This window comes from Octopus sinensis, linkage group LG3 (assembly GCF_006345805.1).
Source record: "Octopus sinensis linkage group LG3, ASM634580v1, whole genome shotgun sequence".
NCBI lineage: Eukaryota > Metazoa > Mollusca > Cephalopoda > Octopoda > Octopodidae > Octopus > Octopus sinensis.
Genome location: NC_042999.1, coordinates 130,940,006 through 130,951,776, shown reverse-complemented (window position 1 = coordinate 130,951,776; position 11,771 = coordinate 130,940,006). Strand labels below are relative to the sequence as shown.

Here is an 11,771-nt window from a genome sequence, read left to right as displayed (position 1 = left end):
ACGATCGATTAGTTGGTTAGATATTTAATTGACCAACAAAAAAGTACATATATCTATTTATATATATATCACGTTTTATACATACATACATACGTACATACAGACAGACAGCAGACATCATCACACGTCGAGACAAAAATACCAGAACATAATTGGTTTTTTTTTTTAAAGTTAGGATGACTCATATCACTTATTACTACCTTCGTAATAGCTTTAATAAAATGAATTTCAGATAGCTTTATGTACAATAAATGTGTCAAAGTGAACGTAAATGTGGAAGTCAATTGATGAAAAAAGATTGTTTATGAAAAGGTAAATGACTGAAGTGAGTTTTTAAATAGATATGCACTAGTTGTGTTAGTTCAAGTCTTCTATATGAGGAAGTGTAAACAAACGGACAGTGAGAATCAACTGAATCCTAGCATATTACGTCACGTGATTACATACAGTTAAAACAGAGTCATGTGACTATTACAGCAGGTCATCACGGATCTCTCTTCCACTTATCTTCTTTGTTTCCTCCTTTTTACAGTTGTTTGTGACAACACTTTTCTTTTATTCTTTTATTTGTTTCAGTCATTTGACTGCGGCCATGCTGGAGCACCAGAAAGTACAATAAACATATTGGTTTCTACTTTTGGTACAAGACCCGAAATTTTGGGGAAAGGGCCAGTCGATTAGATCGGACTCCAGTACGAAACTGTTACTTAATTTATCGACCTCGAAAGGATGAAAGGCAAAGTCGACCTCGGGGGAATTTGAACTCAGAACATAAAGACAGACGAATTACCGCTAAGCATTTCGCCCAACGCGCTAACGTTTCTGCCAGCTCACCGCCTTACTAGAACAAACATATTGAATAAAAAAGAAAAAAACTGTTGTTATTTGTTTTATTTTTTTCATCTTTTACTTGTTTCAGTCATTGGACTGCGACTATCTTGGGGCACTGCCTTGAAGGTTTCAGTCGACTGTTGCCAAATGTGCTATGCAGTGAAACTGAACTCGGAACGATGTTGTTGGGAAGCAAACTTCTTACCACACATCCACGATAATCAAGTTTAAATTTTAATACCTCTTGAAATTCACTCAGTATTCAATTTTCTGAAAGTAGTGTTCGCATAAAAGAAATAAAACTTTATATTAACCAAATTATATTTTCTTCGTCGTTTACTTTTCGTTCTTAGCTTGTACTTATTTTTTTTTAACAAGTCAGAAAATCATTCTTTTAGGAGGGAGAATGACGAACAAGTGTTTTTTCTTTTTCATATTTATTGACCCAAGGGATAAAAAATTAACTAAATCTAGAGGGAGTTTAAAATCAACATATCTTGAAATATTGGATTGCTTTTTTGGGAGAACCTACAAAGTACATCGACACTGCTCCTTCCTTCACTGGTTAAAGATAAAAGAAATATAATTAAATACGTAATTAGTTGAGTTCAGTACTGAAACCATTAACAAGAAATTTTTTTTAAAAACTTCAAGATTACAGGTTTTCCCTTTGGAGATGAGGTCATGTAAATTGCTTTGTATAAAAATAACAAGTAGGACAATTTATTAGCAAGTAAGAACTTTCACATGACACCCAGTAAAGAATTTTTTTTTTTTATTGTATATGTTTTCCATCCTATTTTTCTTAAATTTATTTTTGATTTGCTCAAAAATATTATAAACCTTTATTTTTGATTCGCTCAAAAATATTATAAACCTTTGTTTTTGATTCGCTCAAAAATATGTATAAATATAAAATTATCTTCCTAGAAATAGAAAACCTATAAAGTTAAGCTTGGTCGGATAAAGTAATAACTTCCTGTTCGCATGCGCAGTGGTCTATGTACTAATATTATGGGATATTACTTTTGCGTGGCATTGTGGGCTTAGATTTTTTATAGTATCCAAAATGGCAGCCAGTCTGGGCTGGCGTAGTTTATCTTTAATACCATTTCACTATACTAATAATTTGTGTGCAAACTAAGAACTTAATATGGATGTAAGCAGTGAAAGATCATCTGGTCGGAATGACTTTTTCGTCGGCGGGAAGTATCGATTATTGCGGAAAATTGGTAGTGGGTCGTTCGGTGATATTTACTTAGGAATCAACATAACAAATGGCGAGGAAGTCGCTGTTAAATTGGAGCCAGTCGATGCTCGCCACCCTCAACTTCTATACGAAAGTAAACTCTATAAAATCTTGCAAGGAGGTGTCGGCATTCCTCATGCTCGTTGGTGTAGCCAGGATAGAGATTATTATATCCTTGTTATGGATTTATTAGGGCCGAGCCTTGAAGATTTGTTCAACTTCTGTTCAAGGCGATTTACCATGAAAACTGTTTTAATGATTGCGGACCAGATGATAGGGCGTGTCGAATATGTTCATAACAAAAATTTTATTCACCGAGATATTAAGCCTGACAATTTCTTGATGGGAATCGGACGTCACTGTAATAAGGTATTTATGATAGATTTTGGTTTGGCTAAAAAATATCGCGACGGTAAGACACGCGTACATATTGAATATCGTGAAGATAAAAATTTGACCGGAACTGCTCGTTATGCTAGCATTAATGCTCACTTGGGAATCGAACAGAGTCGTAGGGACGATATGGAATCCCTTGGCTATGTGTTGATGTATTTCAATCGTGGTAGCCTTCCTTGGCAAGGTCTGAAAGCAGCGACCAAAAAACAGAAGTATGAGAAGATAAGCGAGAGGAAAATGTCTACTCCTGTAGAAGCCCTGTGTAAAGGTTTTCCAGCAGAATTCGCTATGTATTTGAATTATTGCCGTGGATTGCGTTTTACCGAAGCTCCCGATTATATGTACCTCAGGCAGCTTTTCCGCATACTATTTCGTACTCTCAATTATCAGTACGATTATACATTTGACTGGACAATGTTGAAACAAAAAGCTACAAGCAACGTACAACCACCACAAACTTCAATTTCGAATGTTCGTTAGAATAGCTTGCAATAACTTTTTGAAGAAAGCTTCGAACAATGTCTTGATATGAAAAAAAAGCACCAATTTTTTTTTTAATACCAGTCTCGTGTGTCATACTAAAGTCATTGGAGTAAAAATTTGCTTACCCATTGTGAAAGTTTAACCAAAGACTGGTTAAACAGTCCTTGTATATATGAAAAAGAAAAACTACAAATTGGGAGGAATGTATTTTGGATATAAAAAGAAAAGAAAATCCTGTTTGAAGTCCTAACAGAATTGGTTAAATATAAATACCATCTTATCCGTCTGTTTCTTTTTACATGTACGCATACATTCTTACTTTCTCTCCCACCCACTCATCCTCTGGTAAATATTTTTAAACAGACAGTCCGAGTGCTTTGATGTCCAAAGGAATTAACGTGATGATTCACAATTGTTATAAAACGATGACTGTAATAAAATTTGGTGAGAAACCTGGCTAGATTTTGTTTATGCAGTATCGGCATCAAACCAAAACTGTCTGAACTTCTGATATACGAGTGAGTGGTTGTTGGAATTTTTAATTAAGCAACCTCTTCCACAGGTATAAAATGGAAATAAAATATTGCCTTGGAGAATAAGAGAAATTATTGCATTCTTCATGTAGAAAACCGAAACTGAAATCTCAAAATGGTTTTCACTTGTTTGTTTGATGCTTATGTTAATGTCGAGTAATCGGCTGGTGGGGGATGAAACTGGTTTATTAAATTTGGAAAATATGTGGAGTTTACTATGAGGATGATGGACTGCAGTGGACTTACCCTTCGGATTTAAATATTTACCAAACACACATACACCACTATATATATATATATATATATATATATATATATATATATATATATATATATATATATATATAATGTCAGTCTGTGGAATAATATAAATTAGAAGTTAGTTATGAAAGTTGCTTTGATTTTGAAACAGCTTTTGGAGAGATATCTTGAAGTTTTCGTACTTCATTCATTATCATTTTTTCTTTCTCCTCTCTCCTCTTTATTTTCTTATCTCAGCTTAATATTTTTCAAAACAAAAAAAAAGTTTAAATATAGGGGAAAAAAATGTTAACTGCCTCCATTTAATGTATAACCTGATTTTTCTGTGTAATGTTTTATTTATGTTCCTCTACTTGCATCATTTCATAGATATTTTTTGTGATGCCCTGAACAATCTTCAGCTTGAAGTGAAATGTTAATTGTAGGTGACAAAAATCTTGATTAAATTTTTCTTTCTCTTTATTTTGATCGTTTTATAATTCTGTTCCATATTTTGGTGTTTATGTTTTATGTACACAAGCCTACTCTCACACACACACACACAAAACACTAAATCTGTGATGGACACAAATTTAATTGATAGTTATTATTGAAACTAATCTTTCTAGTTTAATGTTATGTTTCCTAATATTTTATTCCAATTTTGATATCGTATAAAATATGGTGTTTATGTTTAACTTGTGTTGTTGGGTGTGGCTAGTTTGTTTTTGCTCTCTCACATTCAACTTCATGTTGACATGAAAATCCCATACTGCAACTATACAACCAGTATAGTTGTCTACTAGTTTAGTAATTGTTACTCACACAATCATTAAAAAATATCTTCGTTAGTGCTAGTTCCGTTTAGGTTATAATTAGAGAATATTATGTAATGCCAAGCTGAAATAGCTCGGGAATATTTTCCTAATGTCTCTTATAGACGAATTCGTATTAACGGCCGTAAACTCAAACGAGTAACAATTCATACGAAACACAAATGTCGTTAAATTTACTGAGGTACCAAGCAATTTTTGTAATATATTTATATATATTAAGCGATAATTTTAAGTGTAAAATATATATTTAACAAAGATAGGATTGTACGATCCAATATAAAAATTAACTCCTCTAGATTGTTCTTGTATAACAACGAAACAATGTACCATGATAGCCCATAACTGTTGCATTTTCCTCATGAAAAGTCATTAACAAGGTTTACGTTAATTAAACATGAATTACTAAATCGACTACCTGTTTGTTATATATGTTAATGAAATTAAACAAAAATCGTGAAGCATAACTTGCGCAACACATCGTTCGTGTTTGTTTGTTTTTTTTTTATTCTGTCGCATAAACACAGTAAAAGGAGCTCGAGCAAATAGACAAAAGTTTAGGATTATGCATGATACCCAGATGCTCTTTTTGAAAGTTACAGGCAACATTTGTTTCGTCATCTACGCAAGAAAAATCGAATGGAATCAGTACATTAGTATATTGGGTCAGATAATGCTTTCCTTGTAAATTAATTGTATATTTTTAAGGAATTATATACTTTACACATAATAAACATGTTTAGTTATGCATATTGGAAGCATTTTTTTTTTTAAGGAAAATTAAATGACATTCGTATCTGTATTGTCATTTCTGTTTGTATTAAGGCTATTATAATACGACGGATTACCGTTAATATGAAAGTTTGTCCATATGACATTCGGAAAATGTTTTGTTTTCTGTGAAGAAAACGGGTTTTATGATAACTAAGAATATAGTAAAATATTTAGTTTTTTCTGCTGTTTAAATTTTTTTATGAAATGTATATTTATCAATTGACTTATGTATTGATAAGAAAATTATTAGCTTTCTCAAACGTAATTTACTTGATTATAACACTTGCAGGATACTTACTAAACATGCCGTTTTAAAAAGTAAATTCCCATTTAGCCTTTCTTTGAGGGTCATATTACTCAAAATTGATCTAGAGAGAACTTAAATTTCTGTGATTAAGTAGGAACTGGACCAATCACTTCTTAATTTTACCTTTACTCTGAAACACATCTTATGAGTGCCTGAATATTAGCTGTATTTCTGTGTGCTGAATACTCAAGATTGACTAGTCTTCATTCTGTGTAATTTTATTCACACTGTATTTTGCTCAGTATATTCACTTCATGTCGTCACCTGCCATACATAATCTTATATACTTGAGCCAGGATTGAACTCGAAACCATTGGCTTTCATTGGCCCTCTGTTCTCTACAATGTTACTGTCCCAAGTCTTATTGTTTCTGTAATAACCATGAAACTGTAATCAAAATTGTGTAAGTTACATTTAAGTTGCATTGATGGTAAACGTTCTTGATAAATTTATTATTTTCGTTATTGAAAAATAAATACCTGAGCAAGATTATGTAGATGTTAGGTCTCTCTTCAGCTAATTGTTCTCCAAACTTTTTTTTTTAAGCTGTTATCTCAAAATCTATGTTGGTAAATATTAAATGTATTAACCTATAATGCTATAAGATACCTAAGTGTTGCAAACTTCAAAGAATAAAGTTTTGTTTGAAAAAAATTTGTATTTTCGACAAATTAATACCCGGAGAATGTTTTCATTAAGTTGCTATGTTTACTGTATTTCACTGTTCTATTTTCATGTTCTGTAATTATTTTTTTTCTAACGTTTCTTTTATTGATTTTGCAAGTGTTTTATGTGAATATAAGATAAAATACTAGAGTACTAAATACTTCATGGCAGTGGTTCTCAACCTTTCTATTACCCCATAACCTGAGAAAATGTTTAACCCTTTCACTGTGAAATAAAATTTCATGGTTATTCCAGTTATGATGTTAAATACCCACCAAAAATAGAATTGGTATTTTCTGCAAGTCAAGTTACCTTAGCAAACATGACATTCCTCAGTAGATTGGTTTGTAAAATTGCCTTCCACAGTTAATGTTAATGAAATTTTGAGTGGATATATCTGCTTTCCACAGTAAAAGGGTTAATTTTCGTATTGCCTACAAAAGTAACATATTGGAAGTTGAAAGTCAATGTTGTAGTAACTATTATTTCTTTTTTAACTGAACACCATGTAGTCTTGTGAGTGATCAAATTAAACTCAAAACACGAGCTTTTGATTTTGTAAATTAAGCAATTAGAACAGTAAACTGTAATTTCAATTATAGTTGTGAACATGATATTAATGATTTCTTTATTCCTGTTTCTTATTCATGAATTTATCAAAACATGGAACTTTCTTGCTGATTGCAATCCTCAGGTCTGCCTGTGGATTCAAGTCATTCCTAGATTTGGTTATGATTGACAAAAGAGAACTAAATTCAGAATCATGTAAATATACTGTTGCAAATGGAACAGAAGTCAGTTCTTGGTTATAATCCCTAAAAGGGCTAAATCTACGTTTGTAGAATAAGTTTTTTATGTACTTCATAAACTAAAGTTATTTTTAAGAGTTAGTCAATAATTTTATTCTGAAATGTAATTATTTTAATAGCATATGTTTCCCTCTTTCCCACCCCTAGATTATGGGCACTCCAGGTTAGGGATCACTTGCTTTAGTGTTTAATTTCATGTTTACATTCTTAACTCAGATTTTAACAGAAGTTGAGTTTGCCTTATATTTCTCCCAACTCAAAATAAGTACCAGAAATATGATGGATTTAAAGCTGTGTTTTTGCCTTTTGTTAGCAATGAGAAAAAAAACTGATCTGAAAATGACTAATCTGGTATTGTTTGAATTCTATTTATGAACTACTTTTTGCAAATGTAATCAGTAAATTCCTTAAGATGTTTTGCTCCAACTCTTAGTTATTTATAATGTATTATTTTAGTATATGAACTTGGAACCATCATTGGCTAAATGGAGTCACAACTAAATTATTTTTTGTATATTATTGGCATCAAACTTAGATTCATTAAATTGTAGTGATTACATACTGTCAAGATTTGTCTATATTTGTTTACATGACAAAAATTTAGCCTGTTTGTCCATGTTAGTACCTCTGATCTTTTACAACTTTTGTATCTTCTCAGTTATAACTAAATTTTCCCCCCCTACTCTTGCTATTTGAGATGCTCTTGGAGCTTGATTATATTTAAGATACTTTTTCAGTTACTTTCGGACCTGCACTAGATATGTTTAAAGTTAGTATAATAGCATGGTATAATGCTATTTCTCCTAAAGGTTATCTAGTGTGTATCATTGACAAATTCTTTAGATTCCCTAACATTATGATGAAATGGCTCTAGTAGCTTGGCGCTTCATTGGTTCTTTTATATTGTAGTGATGGCTATTTCTTGAAAGAATTTTTAAAAAATTTCTTGCATTTCTGAAAGGTATGGATGTAGTTTATGTAGATGTATGTGACATGACCCAGTAATAATTTAACAATGTTGTTTGAAAACAGAGTAGGTTGCACTATTAAGTAGTAGAGCACTGGACAGATTTGCTTTAAAATAATGTTTCGTTCCTCCCAGTTTTTAAAATCATACTGAGGTCAACACTCTTGTGTGTGTGTGTGTGTTTTTTTTTTTTAGTTATTGCAGGTTGATAAATGAAGTACCAGTTATATGTTATTCTGTTTGTACTCCTTTTCAACAAGAGAAATGGCTTTCTGCCTTATCAAAAGGTCTACAGGTATAAGATAACCATAATCTCTTTAATAAAAGAAAAAGATTTCTTTGTCAGTATTTATATTTTTTCCCCTCATGATTGTACATTCACTACTGTTTAAATGGCTATGCACGGTGTAAAATGTAGCTTCATCATGTGGATTAAGGTGTGATCTAGACCTCACTGATGTCAAAAACATTCTTGTGATGTACAAAATTAATTTTCAATACATGTCATTAAAAAGATAGTGAAATCAAGGAAAACTTAATTTTACTGCTAGACATTTACTTGTATATACAAGGAGTCAGTATAGAGGGTGGCTTGCAAAAGTACTGTGGCTAATAGTTGGTTCTGTATATTAGACTATATAAGTATAAACTATGATAATTTAATATAAAATGAATATGTTTATATATATATATATATGTGTGTGTGTATAATGTATATGTTTATATATGTATGATCTATGTATATATAATATTTCATATATATACATATATATCTGTGCATTTATATTATGTATATTGTGTGTGTGTGTGTATGTATATATATGTATATCTTATATATAATTTATATACATATTTTTGTGTCTGCACACACAATTTTAATGGTATTATATTGTGTATATTGTATGCTACCTCATGTACTCCTTGTTCTTAGATTTTTTATTTATTTATCTATTTATTTATTTCAGAATTCCATCCCTTTTGTACTGAAGTTGTTCTTCATTTTTGTTTTTTTTTTTGTATTATTTTGTCAAGTTTCTTAATAGCTAGTGTTTCTAGCATCCAAGAATGTTACGGTACGTTTCTCAGGATTTCATGACAAAACTGCTCTACTTTTAAATATTTAGAGAAATTTGTCTATTATATTTCAGAACTTTGAATTCTTTCTAGACATGCAACTGCTTCAAAGGGTGCTACATGTATCAGAATATAAGAATTGTGTGATAGTAAGGTTTTGTGTTATTGATAACTGATTAGCCTGTAGGTATCATTTTTAGGGACAGTAAGTTTAGCAGCAGTTCTTTGTAAACTGTTGTAAAGTTCTGTAACTTATCAACTAGATTTTTTAAATAAATATAACTTCTTTATGGTGGTTGGAGAAACTGTTTTACCTCTCACAATTCCAGCATAACTTCTAGTTTTGTCTATAGAAATTTTAAGTTGAACATAATTCTTGTTTTAAACTTTATAAAATTATAAACACTCTGTGTCTTGTTGTTATTTATTTAATTTGTTTTTCATTTCAAATTCCATTTGCATCTTTTCTATAAGCACTTTGCAATGATATTAATATATTGATATTGTTATTCTTTTTTTCCCCCCATTTTGTATCTGGCTCAAAGCTGCAGTTATATAATCAAAAGTTATCCATATCATGTTGCCAGCCATAGTACCATGGAATGAATTTATATAAAATAATTTGAAACCTGTTTTTTTTTCCCATTCTGTTATCCTTTCTAGTGACTTGACTAAAAGCTAAAACCAAACTACTGTAATACAAGATATATATACATATCAGTTGGAAAATTAGTTTTCAGTCTTTTATATCTTCTATTCATTATCATCACACTTTAGCATGTATTTTTCCATGCTGATGTGTGTTGGACTGACATACTGCACAATATATTGCCAATTGCCTCTCTCTTGTAATTATTCTATGAGGCCCTGCGTCCTCAGATCTAATCTGACCACAAGTTCCTTAGTTTCCCTTTCCTATTGTTACCCTGAGTTCATGGCATATTTTCATTCAGTATTCAGTTCATATTATACGTACACTCTTGTGTACTTTAGCTAAGGTCATTAATTTCTAATGTCTTGGCTCATTTGTGCTTTACCTTTATGTATGTTATCTGTCTGTCATTGAACATCTGCATTTGATGCCCACATCTCTTCTATTCAAATCTTCTTGTACATTCTTTATGCAGTCTTTTTAATCATGAGAGAAGCCCTTTGTTGCTGAGAGGAACAACAGCTCCCTGAACTTCTATCCCTCGCTTACCTATAGTTATTATATTTTTGCAACTATCATCTATATCTAGGGAATTGTTGGGTCACTTTATGATGTTCCTACTGTTAGTTGAGTTTTAGTGTTCTCTCTCTCTCTCTCTCTCTCTCCTGCACTTTATCTTGGCCATGTTGCTCTTAGGACTAGTTTGTTTCTTAGTTGAAACTTTTTTCTGAAATCCTTTGATAAATGCTGCTATTAGAACTAGGTCATTGGTTGTCCCTGGTTGTCTCTACCCTGATGACTATAATAAATGAATAGAAAAAAGTGGGTGGGGAATATAGAGTGAACACCTGCTTGTATTCTAAACTGGTTACTAACCCACCCCTTGCTAACAGCATCTGCATATATGACTAGCTGTTTGTCAACCATACCTTTTTTTTATATACTTGCCAGACTATAGAACTTGTCACTTGCCAGATCAGCAAATGCAGATTTTTTTTTTTTTTTTTTTTTTCTTGCAGTTGTCTTGTTAAATTAGTGTATCTTGGTTTCATAAATGGTCTTTGCATGTGATAAGAGTTAACAAGAAAGGCATCCATATGTAAAGCACTCAGAAATCCCAAGTGTGGATATAAAATGATGTATCTTGTGCAAGCTAACACTGTCCTGAACTAATTTTGCTAAAAATTCATTTGGCCACTGTAAAAATTTATTTATCAAATCATGAGTTCTCTATTATTACTTTTCATCTCTCTGTCTGTGACAGTTGCCTTTGTAACAGTTGATATTGCTACCTCATTAATTGAAAAATTTACATATGGTTTACATAATCAAATACTATTAACATTTTGGCTACTATTTCTATTGGACCTGTTGCTTTCCGGTCTTTCTTTCATAGCCTTACCAACTATACTGATGCTAACATTGACAACAGGTATCTTCGTTATCCATGCTGAGTAATTCTCTACTATCCAGCTTGTAGTCTTCACTAAAAGGACTATTAGAAAGAAGCACCTCTCTTTAGCAAGCCTGTCCTTAATATGTGAAGATGTATGTGTCCAAGATAATGTAGTATCGAATATTAGATAAAGACAGGATGATAATGTCTGGAACACCTTTGATTATAGGTCTGCTCAATCAAGGACAGTAATGCATTTTCTTTTAGATATCACTAAATGTATTTCAGTGTTGTTTGGTTAAGATAATATCCAAAACACTTTACACTTGCCAATTCTCATAACAACATAAGCAATTCTTGTACTCTCAATTAACAACACTCCCTCTTCTACCCAATATCTCTAAACTTCATTCCATTTATATTGCATCATCTTTCTAAAAGATGGTGTTTTTGCACATCTAGAATCCCTATCACTTATCTCTTGTAAGTTCAAATGCTGTGTTTATCACTTTCCAAATTCCTCCAATCACAATTGTTTGTACTTGACTATTCTTCATTTAT

At 31.6% G+C, this 11,771-nt stretch overlaps 1 protein-coding gene across 1 annotated transcript; it reads left to right on the top strand.

The window, feature by feature from the left end:
- The first annotated feature begins 1,871 nt into the window (after positions 1-1,871).
- Positions 1,872-6,283, top strand: LOC118762573 (casein kinase I-like). Its single transcript, XM_036501336.1, has one exon. The coding sequence runs from the start codon at positions 1,985-1,987 to the stop codon at positions 2,954-2,956; it is 972 nt and encodes a 323-aa protein (XP_036357229.1). The 5' UTR covers positions 1,872-1,984; the 3' UTR covers positions 2,957-6,283.
- The last annotated feature ends 5,488 nt before the right edge of the window (positions 6,284-11,771 follow it).

Bases quoted from the DNA above. Each gene is read 5' to 3' on its own strand.
- LOC118762573 (XM_036501336.1), top strand. From the start codon at position 1,985: ATGGATGTAAGCAGTGAAAGATCATCTGGTCGGAATGACTTTTTCGTC.